At 41.4% G+C, this 15,637-nt stretch overlaps 1 protein-coding gene across 1 annotated transcript in view; it reads left to right on the top strand.

Annotated features, from left to right (window-relative positions):
* ntn2 (netrin 2) overlaps positions 1–15,087 on the top strand; it is a 39,788-nt gene extending 24,701 nt beyond the window's left edge. Inside the window, exons 4-7 of the mRNA XM_030755851.1 lie at positions 3,331–3,480; positions 5,963–6,016; positions 10,187–10,261; positions 10,350–15,087. Coding sequence (XP_030611711.1) covers positions 3,331–3,480; positions 5,963–6,016; positions 10,187–10,261; positions 10,350–10,735 — 665 coding nt within the window. The 3' untranslated portion in view covers positions 10,736–15,087. The remainder of the gene's footprint in view (positions 1–3,330; positions 3,481–5,962; positions 6,017–10,186; positions 10,262–10,349) is intronic.
* Positions 15,088–15,637: the final 550 nt, after the last annotated feature.

Here is a 15,637-nt window from a genome sequence, read left to right as displayed (position 1 = left end):
TTTGACCTGTTACTGCACTGAAACAATAACAGAAAGAGATCTGCTGCAGTCCTGACAACAGATCCGCTCTGAGATGCGTGTCCTTATGTGCAAACAGTTCTCGCATCTTTCATTTCCTGCTCTATCTGGAAGCGTATTGCTTTTCACACACGTGCAAGCCCCTGGACACTACGGTTTGTCATCCAAGCCAACTGATCAGGTTATAAACAGTTTAACACCCTCCTTTACAAAAGCCCCAGATGTGACAGAAGTCAAGCTTGCATCCAAAAAGCTGAGCAGGCCAGCTATAGGCAGGCTCATAACCACTACCTCAGATTTGCATTCCCGATTCTGACTTCTCTCACCATGCCTTTCCACAAACCTTTTTAAACCTTTTGTCTTTCTCTTATCCTCATACCATCACACCAGGATCCCTGATTTTATTTCCAGCCCTTGCTTTCCATGTCTTTTCTGCCTGTGTCCATGTCATGACAGAGGTCAGGGGTGTGGTATTGTTGAGGGAGATGAGTGTCATGTCTGAAATGGAGTTGCTGCAATAAAATACAGGTGTGTTCTAAAGAGGAGACAGGAGCAGGGAAGGCTGGGGGCAGTGCAGACTCTAGACGAGGTCGTGTCTGTTACTAATCAAACTTGTCTAGTTCTAGTTGTCTGTTCAGTCTGAGAAGTATATGAAGGAATCTAAACACACACCCGGGCTTCCATAGGTAATACAGATTTTTCTTTCTTAAATCAAAGCAAAGCTGAAGGGCAGCTGGTATACTCTAACAACAAGGAACTCTAATGAAAGGCATCAAAAATGAGTCCACATGAAGCAATTTTGGCCACTAAACCCTAATGACTAGTATGTCTCAAATATGAATCATTTCTAAAGCAGGCCATGGGAATATTTACTGTCAGAAAACACTGTCATGCTATCTTATTTTACTGGACATAATGTTACTTCAGATGGGCCATAACAGCCTACTGAAATAACCCACGTTAGTTGACAGCTGAGCTGAAACCCTTCTACATATCAAGTTGATGAATCTTTTATAAGAGGTGCTGTTTGCGTTGCTTTAGCCTGCTCACAGTTGCTGCTGCTTCTTCAACTTGGTCCTTCTCCTTCTCTAATGTCTGCTGTCACTGATGCCTGAGGTTAAATTTCTAATAATCAGGTAAGGGTAAAAATAACACCTTATTTTCCAAAGGGGGGGATACTGCCCATAACAGCAGACAAAGTGCAGTCATCACAAGTGTTCGCACATTCAAAGTGAGTAACACTAATCACTTAAACTGAGCAAACGTTTGACAAAGGAACTGCAAATCCCAATGCAGTGCCTGTCACATCTGTAGTCACACGGGCTTGAAAAGTCATCAACATCTGAGGACGTTTTTACAGCTTTCTAACTGGCTCTAGCCCCTGCACATAAAACCTCAGAAAAACAGTTTGAGGAAGAAGGCTGGGGGGGGGTGTTAGACCGACACAACCAAACCCCTGTCCCCATCCTGCCTCTCACAGCTCGTTCAGATCTGGCAGTTGCTGGTTGTTTACTGAACAATGTGGACGCCGACAGTAACCTCTGAACTCTAAACAGTCCGAGCCTGATTGGAAGGGAAGTGGGGACACTGTACATCATTCAGTTTGTTTATACTGACCGGCTCTGTGCTGTTAAGCGATCAGTGCGGAGACAATAGCTTGTAAAATCGCTTGCTTTGTCACGTCTCTGCAGGCACGACTTGTGATTATGGCATAGGTTATCTCACATGCGCTTTCCAGTTGGTCTGAAAACCGTTATCACCCATCGCTTTAAAATAGCAAATCTTGACAAACTGTACAAGTCTAGGGATACGTGTGCGTTACATCGTTCTTTTTCTAAGAACGCAAACTTCAAGAGTCCCAGAAAATCCCAAATAGTTTTTAGGCAGAAGTAGAAGAAACTCTGGCTCTAAATGAAAGTGGAGGTTGCTGGCACAGCATAAAACACTGTCTGGTGACCTGCAGCACTCAAATTAGTCCTTCATCACACGCAAAACTTTATTCTTCTTAGTTCAGTCACAAAATTTGCCTTCAAAGATCAAGTTTCCCAATGGAGCCTGCGTGACTCAAATAATGGGGATTTTGCACTCCCGATGAAGCATCAGATTTACATCTCAGCTTCAAACAGCGTGCAGCCACTTTGACACCTGTAAACTCGTTGGCCTTGCCAGAAAAGGCAAACACGATTCTAAAGATCTGAGCTGCAGTTAATCTCTCCACACCCTGCCGCCACGCAGACACTCTTGGGTCAATTTCAGCCATTTAAACATTCGCTTTGCCTATTCAACAGGTGGTAGGGTCCTCTCCTTTTGTTGTAGCAGCTAAAATAAAATGCCAGGCACAAATATACACATTCACAATTTCATCAGGCGGTGGGAAGAAACCGTGGCATGTTAGCAGCTGCCTTTCCCTGGCAAGCCCTGTAGAAAACTGTTGGATTACACGGTTTTTTCCCTAATGTGAAATATTGGCCTTTCTCGCCTTTTCTTGATAAGCCTGGACAATTACAACTATTGAGTTACAGCTGAGTCCCTCGCAAGTTTGCTTTTTGTAATTTAGCTTGAGTGTATTTCCCAAAGCGTTACACTGAAAACAAAGAGGAAAGGCAGTGTTCATACTGGATTTCATAGTTTGTTGTGTTTTTGCTTCACACACTCCAGGTCTTATATTTAACTGCTCTTTATACCCCCAAAACTCATATGAGTTAAAGTGTTTTGAATAAATCACCAAGAAAAAAAAGAAACTCATAAAAGTCTTGCCAAAGTGAGGTGACCGGAGCGTTGCTTGTTGGTGTTGGCATTTGGTGGGCATCCACTGAACTTTCGGGAAGTGATGAAACAGCAGAGCGTGCGTTACCGGGCAGGCACTAGACTGCACAAAGTATTTAGGAAAAAGGAAGCAAGCAGATGAAGGCACTTAATTTGGTCTGGATGCACTGCATGCCTCACCCCATTCTCCTAGCTTTCTGTGTTTTTTACCTGTCCCTTGATATCCTCTACATACACCCATATATTATTTCTCATCAGTTGTCTAGATATACATGGAGAGTGTTTCACAGTGCAGTAATCAAAGAATCCTAAGTACAAAGGCAAAAGAGAGGTGGGCCCCCAATCATTCATTATTAATGTATATCTGTTTCCTGCTGACAATAAATCATTAATTAATATTTACTGTCTATTATCCAAGGAATGGTTCTTTTAATGAACTGGCATCTCATGCGTTTTCTGAGGCCCCCCCCTCCCCTGACCTCCACCCTTATATTACCACCCTCCCTCCCTCCCTCTTTTACACCTTCCCCCAACCCCCCACCCCAGCTTGTGACTGCCACCCTGTGGGCGCAGCAGGCAAGACATGCAACCAAACCACAGGCCAGTGCCCCTGCAAGGATGGTGTCACTGGCATCACCTGCAACCGCTGCGCTAAGGGCTACCAGCAGAGCCGTTCGCCTGTGGCCCCCTGTATCAGTGAGTAACTCAGACAGACATGGACACGCAGCTACTGCATATGCCACTCATAAAATCATCATATTAATTTTGTCAGCTTTCCTGTGAACTTTAAAAACTGACAAAAGCCATAATCCCATTACTAAAGGCAGCACATACTCAAGCCATGAAGAATACAGAACATAAGTGAAAGCATACCTCTCTCTCTCTCTCCCTCTCTCTTCTCTCTCTCCCTCCTCCCTCTCTCCTCTCTCTCTCTCTCTCTCCTCCTCCTCTATCTCTCCTCTCTCTCTCTCTCTCTCTCTCTATATATATATAATATATATATTCATATATATATATATATAATATTATATATCTATAGAATATATAAACATATAGTATATTAATATATATATAGAGAGAGAGAGATAATATTCTATATGAGGAGATATATATATCTCTATCCTCTCTATATAGATCTATATCTCTCTCTCTCCGATATATATATTATATATAAATAATACTCATAATATATATATATATATATATATCTCTATATATATATATATATATCTCTATTAATATATATATATATATATATATATATATATATATATATATATATATCTCTCTCTATATATATATATATATATATATATATATATATATATATCTCTATATATATATATATATATATATATATATATATATATCTATATATATATCTCTCTATATATATATATATATATATATATATATATATATCTCTCTATATATATATCTCTATATATATCTCTCTATATATATATATATATATATATCTCTATATATATAGATATATCTCTAGATATATCTCTATATCTCTAGATATATAGATATATCTCTAGATATATAGATATATCTCTAGATATATCTCTATATCTCTAGATATATAGATATATCTCTATATATATATATACTGTAACAAGCAAGTGTGAGTCTGCGCAAGTTATGAATTTTGCCTGTCGCCCCAGCACGTGTCTGTGCCACACTGCACACAATCACTAGCTAGCCACCACCAAATCAAGTCATGCCGTGTTGCCCAGTGCCGTACCCAGCTCTGCCATACTGTGCCACATGGTGCCATGTTGTTCCTCTCGCATGCAACTCCGGAGCAGATGGTGGATAGGCGAGAAGGAGAAGACAACTGTGGTCATGGATGGCAGACTACACTCATTTAGGTGCCATTAGTTGAACTATCTAGCGACAAGGAGAAGAATCGTGGGTGTGCACGTGTTTAAGCTATGCACATATTTGGGTCCATTATGAATTGCGTAAATGACAACTGTGTCTGCCAGTATGGCCTTATGGTGGGCATATTACCTCTTGAAGATCCTGTATCCCAAGACAGAAGACAAATCCATTAAGCAGCCAATTAGTAAGATGGCAGTAACCCACATCTGAATGATCCTTTCATCATCTGTCTATCTTCACAAGATGTGGCCATGAGGGCATAGGGTCTCAAAGTGGCTTATACCAGCTGCGCCTGCCTTCAAAAAGCTCCTTGCCCTCGTTTGTTTTTGTTGGCAGGGTGTCCATAATTTTAGAGAGACAACTGCTGCTTTTGCCTCAAAACAGCTTTCCAAGAAACCCCCCTCTGCCTCCTGCCAACACACACTCACACACTCGGTCCAACCCCTCAACCTCCAAATCCAATCAAAAGCAGATCCGCTGGGTGGATGCTAAGCTGGCGTTCCAATAATTCTGTTTACGGTTAAAGGAGAGGGCCCATTGTTAGCATTAGCATTTGTATTGGAAAGATGCATACGATTAAAGGAGAGGTCCTGGAGGAATTCCACGAGGCACTTTTTTTATTGTAGCCAGCGGGCACAACAAGGGAGGGCTGCATCTGTCTCAAGATGATCCAACCAAAATTGCCCCCTTGCCATTCGTCCATCTGTCTGTACATGCTTGCATGGAGATTACACAGCAGTGTTAACCCCACATCTGTTAGAGGGGGGATGAAACTAATCTAGTGCAGCCACCTTGCCAGTGTGCGCCTACTTTGAATGCACTGACTCCTCCAAACTGGATTACGGGGTAAATTTGTGAAGAATCAACTAAATTTGGTTTTCCATTATTTTTTCCAGTTAGTCTGTAGATCTCCTTAAAAATGACACTGAAACCGCTGCATTAGTCTATGGCATGCATGGTTTATTTGAACCGGTCCTCCCTCTCACCACGAGTAAGTATCCCTGTCAGTCTGTCAGCGTTTATCTAGCACGTCTGTCTGCAAAGCCCCATGTATTTTCATGGGCATACTTGACTTACAGTATGCCACAAACCTACTGCCTTTATTTTGTTCTGTCCTTCTCATACCCCCTATTTGAAATCACTTTTAATGAATTTGGGCATACTTTGTTTCTTTGAGTGCGCGTGTTTTTGTTGCAGGCCCACAGCCAAATCATTTCAGACACACTCGAAAGGTATGGAGTTAGATTTAATCGTTGAAATAACTTTGTGTTTCTTTTGCGTGTTTCAGAAATCCCTGTGGTCAACCCCACAGCTGTCGTGAGCAGCACAGAGGAACCAACAGGTTAGTGTATACTCTCTGCACCTTGCCCATGAGCACCACTACTTTATGAGAGGAACAAAAACATATTTTTTAATATTTCTGGACACATATTTTAAAGCGTGGAATAAATATTAATGCAGGGCGGGTCTGCTTGTTTGAAGTTTTGCAAAGGAAACGAGTGCACTGGGGACGGCAGAATTTTTACATTGTCTTAAAAAAACCTGTGTCCTTGGCACAGTTTCCCCAACCACTAGCCTCAAGTTAGTGGAGCCACACTGTGCTCAAACTTTAACTGCCGCTTTAAGCCAAGGGCAGCAGATAGGCAGCCGAGACGATTAGTTACAGTTTAGCTGAGAGATATATAGTGGAAGGGGAACCTTGTGAGGCATGAAAAGAGTGTTGGCAAGTGACTGGGGGGAAATTTGTTCAGTCACTCCCTCTAACACTCCAATTTAGGCTCCGGTCAATTACCCTGTCTGCATTTTTCATTCTGCAACTGTTTGATTTAAATAGTGGTGCTGATTTGGAAACGTTGATTCATTAGTGGGTTTATAACATATATCATCACTCAACTTTGCTACCAATACTCTGCTTTTTAAAGCAATAATGGTTTTCTTGTTTTTATATCCTTTCTCTTCTGAAAATAATACATATTTTCAGAACCTCACAATCTTTTTTTTTTTTTTTTTTTTTTAACTTTAACTTTTGACTTATAACTTATTAGATTTCAAAGGTAACATACTGTACACTTTGAGAGCTTGATTCAGAGTTCAGGATGTTTATAATGGCTCATACCATGGTCCACATAAAAGGCCAAAATTGGTTGTACACTCCAAATAAAAAAATCTCCAAATATATCTAATAGTGTGAAATGAAAACCATTCTTTCTGGCGGAGAGTTTAAAGAGAACTCGGGACTGTTTCTAGGGTAAATATTGTGACCTAGCTAAGCTAAGCTAACCCATTAGCTTAGCCCAAGGCCTGGACAGAAAACCGGAGAAAGAAATGGTCTGTTACAACAAATTAAACACGGCGTTCTAATTATTGAGACTCGGAGCAGATAGTTACATAAAATTGCTCCAATGGCAATAGAATGCTTACAAAAACAACCTAAATTAGGTGAGGTGAATTCTAACAAACAGAATCGAAAGAGGGTGTCTTTTCTTTTTACCATGACTACATTTATAGGTGGGTGCAGCTAAGGTTTTGTATCAAAGCATAGTAAGAATCACCTGATAGAACTGACCAAGGGTGTACTTTCTTCTTACCGAGACTATAAGTACTGAAAATAATTTCTTACATTTGTAGCTTCTTTCCTCCATCACTTGGGCCTTTTTGAACCCAAAGAAAGAAGCAGAGTCCAGCCCTTTCTTGTTTGCTACTTTCCTGGGAAAATGTTACAGGGTCTAAGAACACAAGAGTCGTTGATTGTCAATTCACCTCAGCTTCTACCGAACACACCAGAGCATTTCCCCCATCTTTCTCCTTCCTAAACTACCACAGAAAGAGCTTCACCATCAGAAACCTAAGGCCCCAAAATCTTTTTGTGTAAGGGGCGTTGGATGCAATTTGTCCTTGTCATGGCACAGTGAAAGGGGCTCAAGGGAAAGAGGGCATCGACAGGCCTCGAGCCAATTGTGCATGTTTTCAGTGGGCTGGCCTTTTGGGTCATTGGGCAATTCACCGAGAGGTTTTCCAGGTGAACACCCAGCAGTAAGTGGTGCTTCATGGGAAAACGCATACTGTGCCCCAGCCAGTATTTCAACACTGACAACACCAGGTTAGCCACTGTATAAAAAAACAGAAATGGCTCCCATCTAATGAAATACATACGCATCTCATACACATGTATGCCTGTCACAGTTGCATGCATACTTACATGAAAACCACACGCTCGTTAATAGTTAAAAAAAAAAAAAAAGATCTTATGAAGGCTGTGATACTTTAAATAAATGATGTCCCTTGATACACCTTTGAACTCGTCTACATCCAAACCTCCACTCATCGTAAGGTTATTGAAAGTTGCCATCTTCTTCTCTCTCCTTTTCTTTCCCTTTCTGTCCTCTCTCTGGCTAATAAAATCTCCAGCGCTCTGATGTACAGCCAAGCTTCCTGGACATTTTAATGGGTTCCTTGGTCCCCTGTTTCTTTCTCCTCGTTAGTTCTTCCACAAAAAATGAACAATGCAACACCCTTTTACTCAAACATTCCCCAAATCATAATTTTTCTCTTTTTTTTTTTTTTCTTTTTTTTTTAAACTGGGACATTTCATGTCCAGCAATTTTATTTGGTTTGCTTTGGAAAGCAAAATGACTGAATGGTTTTTTTCCTTTTGAAGGGAACGAGGGACCTCGCCACAGATACCAGTCCACTTACCAGCATGTGGTTTGCCAGTTTTGTGTCCTTACATTCCAAGTGGTCAGCTTTTCATGCCCCTTCACTAGAACTGACTAAAACTATGTTGGGAAAAAATGACTCTCATGGCATTCTTTTGAAATTTTCACATTTTATTTTATTTTTTTAACTCGCTTTGTGTCTTCATAGTTTAACTGAATTTTGTGGATCCAAAATTCGATGAGTCACAGAATCCAGTGGCCTGTGTCAACCCACAGTTGAGTCTTGCTAATGAACAGTGTTTCTTCTTGCCACAGCTCCAGTGGCAGATGATTTAAAATCACAGTGAATGCTTTAAATTTTAAAAGGGATTCTTATCGTTTTACTGCACTTTCATCAGGCTTTTTTCAGTTTATTTAATTGTGCTCATCTTCTTAGTTTCCCATTCCCTTTGCTCTCTGTTCATGCAAAACATGTTTTCCGATCCCAGAGAAGTAAGCCTTTTAATACCGAGATGGCAAAATAAATATTTCAGGATCACAAGAAAATAAACCATGGGACATAATTGCATACATATGCTTTCAAATCTTTGAGGGAACTTCTTTCCAACCTTTTTGGTCCATTGAAATTGCTGTACACAGCTAGTCCTGAACATAAAATTACAAATAAATTCAATCATTTAAATTTTACTTGGGTTGCAGGTAAGCTGTGGGTCCTATAATAGAAAGAAAGGTCATTGCTTCAGTTCCAAATGGCAAAATCCAGCGCCAAAGTGTTTCCAACACCACAGGACTGCTCTTTGGCCAAAATCTGTGTGAGGGAAAAGTTGGATTGAAAAAGATGCTGGAGGACACATAACAACTAGACCAAACCATGGCTGGCCTTAGAGTCAGTCAGGAAGAGATCAGAGAATGGTCAGCCAGCCAACAGATCAATTTGGGCTGTCATATTCATAAACGTAAAACCACATCATTTGCAACCCCACCTACTAATGGTCAGCAGAGGTCATCTGTCCAATGTGTGGTCTTAGTTGTCACTCTGGCAGCCAAGGCCTATCCACATTCATCCAACCATGACCTGCTTCCACCGCGCTCTGCCTTTCCTCAAGGCCCCAGAGAACATGTCAAACTGAACACTTTTACTCCTCTGGTATGTTTCACTTGCCTCCCAGCACTGGCTGTTGCAGGGATTTGATGTGTGATTTGTCAGAAGCTGTTTTTTAGCACTCAAAAACCACACCAAGCTCAACATTATTTAGCCTGCTCCAGTTTTCCTTTCAGCCTTTGGCCCCATCAGTCAGTTTGCAAGGGCAAGTGTAAGTTTATTCACTTATTAGTGAAAAAAAATACACATGTATTTAAAAAGTAGATATAAATTGTGCTTTCATGTGTATTTTTTTTTGTTAAAGAAAAATAAAAAATATTAATGGCTGAAGGAAAAAAGTTGCCCTTCCTGTATATAAACTAGCACATATCACTGATGATGCATTTTAAATTTAAAGTGATGTGACATTGAGCGAATATGAAAGATGCATATGATCTTTTTCCACTAGTGCTCTGACTGTGCTTAATCTAGAAATGCTTATACACATTTTTTTTACCAAAAGAAGAAAAAAGATTGATGCTTGTGTCAAAAAGCTGTCCCAATGGGAGGGTTCACAAGTGACTGGGATTTGGAATCTGCGGATTCTGTTCGCCATGATATTCTTCCCAAGGAAGTCACCCCAACTTCTACTAGTAACACTAGGCAACATTTGGTTCCCAGATCTGTCAAAATGAAGGATGACTCTCATTGCATCAAGACATTGGAGTCACAGCCTGCATTTCAGGTGTGAGTTTGATTGTCCTTATTTTTGCAGATTGTGAGTCCTACTGTAAACCAGTAAAAGGCAACTTGAAGATCAACATGAAGAAATACTGCAAAAAGGATTATGGTAAGAGTAGAATTACTTTCTATACCATAAGTAATAAATGTAAAAAGTTGTGTTTACCCAAGTGCATTTCTTGCAAATGTGTTCGCAGCTGTCCAAGTGAATGTGCTGGACATGGAGACGGTGGGGGACTGGGCCAAGTTCTCCATTAGTGTAGTATCTGTGTACAAGAGCCGGGGCGAGCCCTTAAAGCGAGGTGACAACATCTTGTGGGTGCACATGAAGGATCTAGCCTGCAAGTGTCCTAAGATCCAGATGAGCAAACGATTCTTGGTAATGGGGGGCACCGAAGGTGGAACAGGTCCAGGGGCGGGTCCAGGAGTCGGTCCTGGAGGTGGACCCAGCAGTCCGGGGGCGGAGCGCGTAGGCTTGGTGGCCGATAAGAACAGCCTGGTGATCCAGTGGAGAGACGTTTGGACGAGACGTCTGAGGAAGTTCCAGCGCAAAGAGAAGAAGGGGAAGTGTAGCAAAGCATGATGGGGAAAAGCAGCGTCCATCCCTACCTCTCCCTCCATGGCACTCATTCACAAATCCTGACTGTTGACTTCTCTTTCCCCTGAACCCTTTTTCCTCCTCCTTCTCCATTGTGGGAACGCTGCACATTACGAAGACTGCATGTACCCTGCCTGTTTTAAGGACCACGTTTTGTGTATATTGTATAATTTTTCATTTTTATTTTTCACGTCTTGTCTTTGTAAGGCCACTTGTCTTTTTGTCTGATTGGTTTGCCTTAAAAAGGGACCATTAAAAAGGGTGTGAAGTGTAGACAAAAGCAGGTGCCATTCCCTCTCTCTCGACGACGACAGCGGAACTGTCCACCCACCCCCACTCTTCCCCAAATACAACTCCCTGACCTCCACCTCCTGTCAAGACTGACTGTCTTCTGCCACTTTAAGGTACTCCCATGTAAGACTACCAATGCTCACACCTCACACTTCACAGACTGATATCAGCAACAAGACAAGCTGCAGATCTCCAGCTTGGCCACCTCACGTGTTTTTAATTGAAACAAGCTGGGCCACCTGATAACCTTCAGCATTTTCCTGTCGAAACGGGCCTACTTTCTCCAGGTCTTTGCAGTACCTTCTTTGGACTATAGGACTTTAGTCCTATGAGGAACCAAGGGCTCCCTTTGCAGGGACATTTTCCACAGCAAACCTCAGTCACACCACCACTGCTGCTGCTGCCACCACACAGCCCTCACAGAATAAACTGCTCATGTAGGCTCTTATATGTACAAGTATGTGATGCCACTGCTCATGATAGTTTGTATGCCTTGTGTGGCTATTTGCTATCTCAACCATCCACATGCTTATTTGAGATGTATCCCATTTGTTTCACTTTAAGCAGAGCAAAACCCTCGGCATGTGTCACATTCCAGGCCTCTTGACCACTAGTCCCTCTCATGAGTGGTTTGTAGAGTCACCATCATGACTCATTGCTTGTCACTTTTTGTGGAAGAAAGATTAAGCAGTGCGGACAAGTGGGCGGAATTTCAGAACAATGCCAATATTTCCAGGGAGACTTTTCGCTTCGTGGATAATCTCTTCCGCTGGGTTCAGTTCCTCCAAATGTTGCTGTGTGGCCACTGTCATTTATGTCTTTTTAAATGGCCGAACATTTTTATTGTGTTGACCAAGACTGGCAGGCTTTTGTTTGCCACAATAAGAGATTGAAACAAGAGTTCCTTTTCATGCAGTAAAAACAAAAAACAAGTCGGATAAACAATGTAGCTGTGTTTTTCTCCGTATTTTGACAAAATGAATGAGCCTGGAAAGTTTTTAGTGCTCACTGATTGTATTATGACATGCGAGGATCATATTTCAGCCCTCATGTGCTTTGTTAAGTTTGCATGTTTGTGGTTTTTTGCTGGTCCATCAAAACCTTACAGGAAGCGCAGAGAGAGAGCTAAACCAATATGAGCACGAAGAGCCAAATGAAAACGTCCCAGGTCATCTTCCACCACTTGCCCACCCTAATGCATAACCCTGTCATGCTTTGCCAAATAAGAGTAGTCAGTTTTTAAATTCAATTAAGGGACTATGAAAGTCAGGATCAACAAAAACCACAGAGAGACCCATCTGGTTGCTCTCAAGCTTTTTATCTGCCTTTTGCAGTTATTTCATTTTGTAAAGGACTTTACAATTTATTTAAATAGAGTACAATATAAACACACAGTTTAGTTGAGGGGCACATCAAGCTCACATAACAGTGAGTGTTCCTACAGGCATCTCATGCTAGCTTGTGGTTACGCTCCTTTGGCTTTGGCGGCATGTTTGGTTTGTCATTCCTCCAAAAGTGTCTCTCCTCTGCTCTTGTCTGTGTGTCAGCCATGAACTCCCTCCCTCCAACCCCAAACTCCCCTTTTAACCCTTTTTTGCATGTTGTGTATTTAGTGTTTTAGATAAGTGAAAGCACAGAAAGAGGCTACCAGACTCCTCTGTGGTGTATAGTACTGCACTGTAGTTCTTGTTTTCGGAGAATGTAAGTCAGTCTGCAAAGAAACAGTCGCGCAGGTGAATGGTCCGATTTGTGTTTATGAAGTGTTATTAGAACTCGGAACGTGGGTGGCATGATAATCGATGCTGTTATGAACTCAGAGCATGATTAGATGTTGTTCAAATGATTGTGGCTCTTCATGCTTATGTCTCTCATCACATTTTTTTTTTTTTTTTTAATGATCCAATGCAAACACAACTTGTGACCAAAATGAATTATAAGCCACCACGATTTCTGACGTGACACACAAACAAACAAAAAATGGCAAAGAAGATCAAAACAAACCGTTTATGATGGTGCTATGCTGAGGGCACAAATCCCACTGATGGAATTTTGCAAAAATGCAGAAGCAATCATTTATTTATGTGTTGGCAGTCCACAGTGGCCTGTCAGACAGGTGGTGTTACAGTAGCACATGCGTCCTCATCTTGGTATGCAAGTCTGGCATTACAATGAATTGTCAAAATAGTTCCCCATGAAGCCTGTCTCAGCTCCTCGAGTGCACAACACCCGCATGAAGGAATTCCATAAAATTCTTTCTCTTCTAGTTTTTAAGTGACATGTCACACTATAGGAACCCCCACTTGGCAAAAAAGTTTTTTGCGATGCCTGCTGTTTTGGTTTTTTTGTTTTTGTTTTTTTTGCCAGTTGTGTATCCCCAAAAATGCTGGATAGTTGAACACACTTCTCCTAAAGCCTGAATTAGGCTTTAGGAGAACCCTACATGGTAATCACAATCCTTGAGGGCTACGTTGTCGTAGGTTACGGCGTAGGGTTCAGAGCGGATTTCCGGTTACATTTGTAGGACCGACATCAAAGTCTAATTCAGGCCTAAGGGCCCCATTATACCAGCTGTGTGGTGCCTGGATGATGGCGCTGTGTGACAAAGCTGACGTCAAATAGATGTCATATCTGCTGTCGTAAGCTGCCATTTCTGATCTTGGCAAGATCAGTTGCCATGTCATTGAAACTGACACTAACAATAAGTTAAAAGTTTTTAGTGATTCATATACTGATACAGCTGCTGTGTATGGATAGTAAGTGTCCAAAGCTTTGCAGTGTGATCACTTTTTTGTTTTTCCTCTTTTATACGTTGATCTAAATATTCATGAATTGAAAAAGATGAAAAATGCACATGGTTGTCCTGCAGTTCTGTGGGGTGTCCAGTATTGGCATGTAAGCTGTTTTGCCCTCCAGGGCTCTGTGTCAGTCACGTGATTAAAAGCTATGAACCCCCCATTTCCCTCTTAAGTGCCCACCCTGAACGTCGGAATCAAAATAGGTTAAAATCTGCCAGATTTTTATATATATAATTTTTTTTTTGGGAGGGGTGGAAGTGTAGTTCTCGTGAAAGCTTTTTTGTGAGCCTCATAGAGAGAGCTGTCCTGTTGTTTTATATTAACAAGCCCAGCAGCTTGGCAGTGGAACTGAGGCCATAACTGCTTCACTTTGTTTCCCCCCTTTTTTTCCACAGCGTTTATAGCATTCGCAGGTGTGTGAGTTTGTGTTTAATTAACCTTCCCGAGCAAACAAGTGACATGCACAACTTGCAGAGAGGTGAGAGAAAACTTATTTGAAGTGTGGAGTTTTCTGGTGGGGTGGGGGAGTTATTTTTATTTTTTTTTTTTCCTCTTCACTTCTGCAAGTCCATGATGAAGAATTATCACATGCATTTTCTTGGTGAACTTCCCATGTTTTTTTTTTTTTTGTTGTTTTTTTCCTTTTTTTGTGTGGGTGTGTGTCATTTTCATCCACACATTTGGCTTGTCCTGATGGATTTTTAATATTGTAAATATGTACTGAACTGCCTCTGCCGTTTGTTGTCTTTTGTAAAGCATCACTTAGCCTGGGATGACTCACATTTATGGATGTACAAACCAGATGATTATGGATGTTATATGGATGTAGAAACCAGGAACATATGCTTTTGTGATCACGACCAGAAGACGTGGTTCAGATATTACACAGAATGTATTCCTTTCAGTTTTATGTTGTTTCCAGACAACAACCACCCAATTGTAAATGACTTTGAGGTGAATGGAGTAAAAATGTGACTGACTGGACTCTCCGGTTTTCCCATAGAGGTGCAGATGGAAACTGACACACAGAGCCCACCATGTTCTGTTACATTAATGTCCTGGGAATAATGGTTCACTCACACAAAAAACTGTCCACCTACCTTTCTTTGGGAACAAAGGGATCCTGCCTTCAGTCCAGCACTATTTTTCACTTCTGTTATATCAAAGTCTTCCTTGTACATTTTCCTCTGAGGCAATGAACCACTGACTTTTTAATCTAAATGGTAAAAAAATAAATTATTAGTTAATGAACTGTGCCTTGTGTTGATCATCTGTCTCTTTAATAGCAGACATTAGCCTTAGCTGCAGAAATTATATAAAATTGATCGTGTGTGTTTTTCCCATTGCTCACACACAGTTGGCACTGCTCTGGTATGTTTCCACTCATGGGGGCTAGATGGGGGTTTGAAGAAGAGAATATTGGGTAGAGTGGCTCCCCTCCTCTATGAACGCAGCAAGAGCTAAGACTCTGTAAATAAACAATGAGGCGCGCACACACAATATATACACACCATTTAATGTGTTCCTCACCTTGGAGGAAACCCAACTCCCGAGTCAGGCTCAAAGCAGGAATCTCCTTACTCCCCACCTCCCCCCCACCTCCTCACCTACAGTCTCCTCTTTCCTCATCTCCCCACCCTCTAACCAAACAGGCCAGCTCCATCCATTCTCCTGAAGGTAAATTACAGGAAAGCAACCATTTATCATCACTCTCCCCAGGCATGGCCATCAAAGCCCTGAGAATAGAGGTTACACAGACTGGACACACATATACGCACAAACACTGAAACGTGTCTTGGAT

The sequence above is a fragment of the Archocentrus centrarchus genome, chromosome 19, assembly GCF_007364275.1.
Source record: "Archocentrus centrarchus isolate MPI-CPG fArcCen1 chromosome 19, fArcCen1, whole genome shotgun sequence".
In the NCBI taxonomy this organism is placed as follows: Eukaryota; Metazoa; Chordata; class Actinopteri; order Cichliformes; family Cichlidae; genus Archocentrus; species Archocentrus centrarchus.
This window is presented reverse-complemented; position numbering and strand designations above follow the sequence as displayed.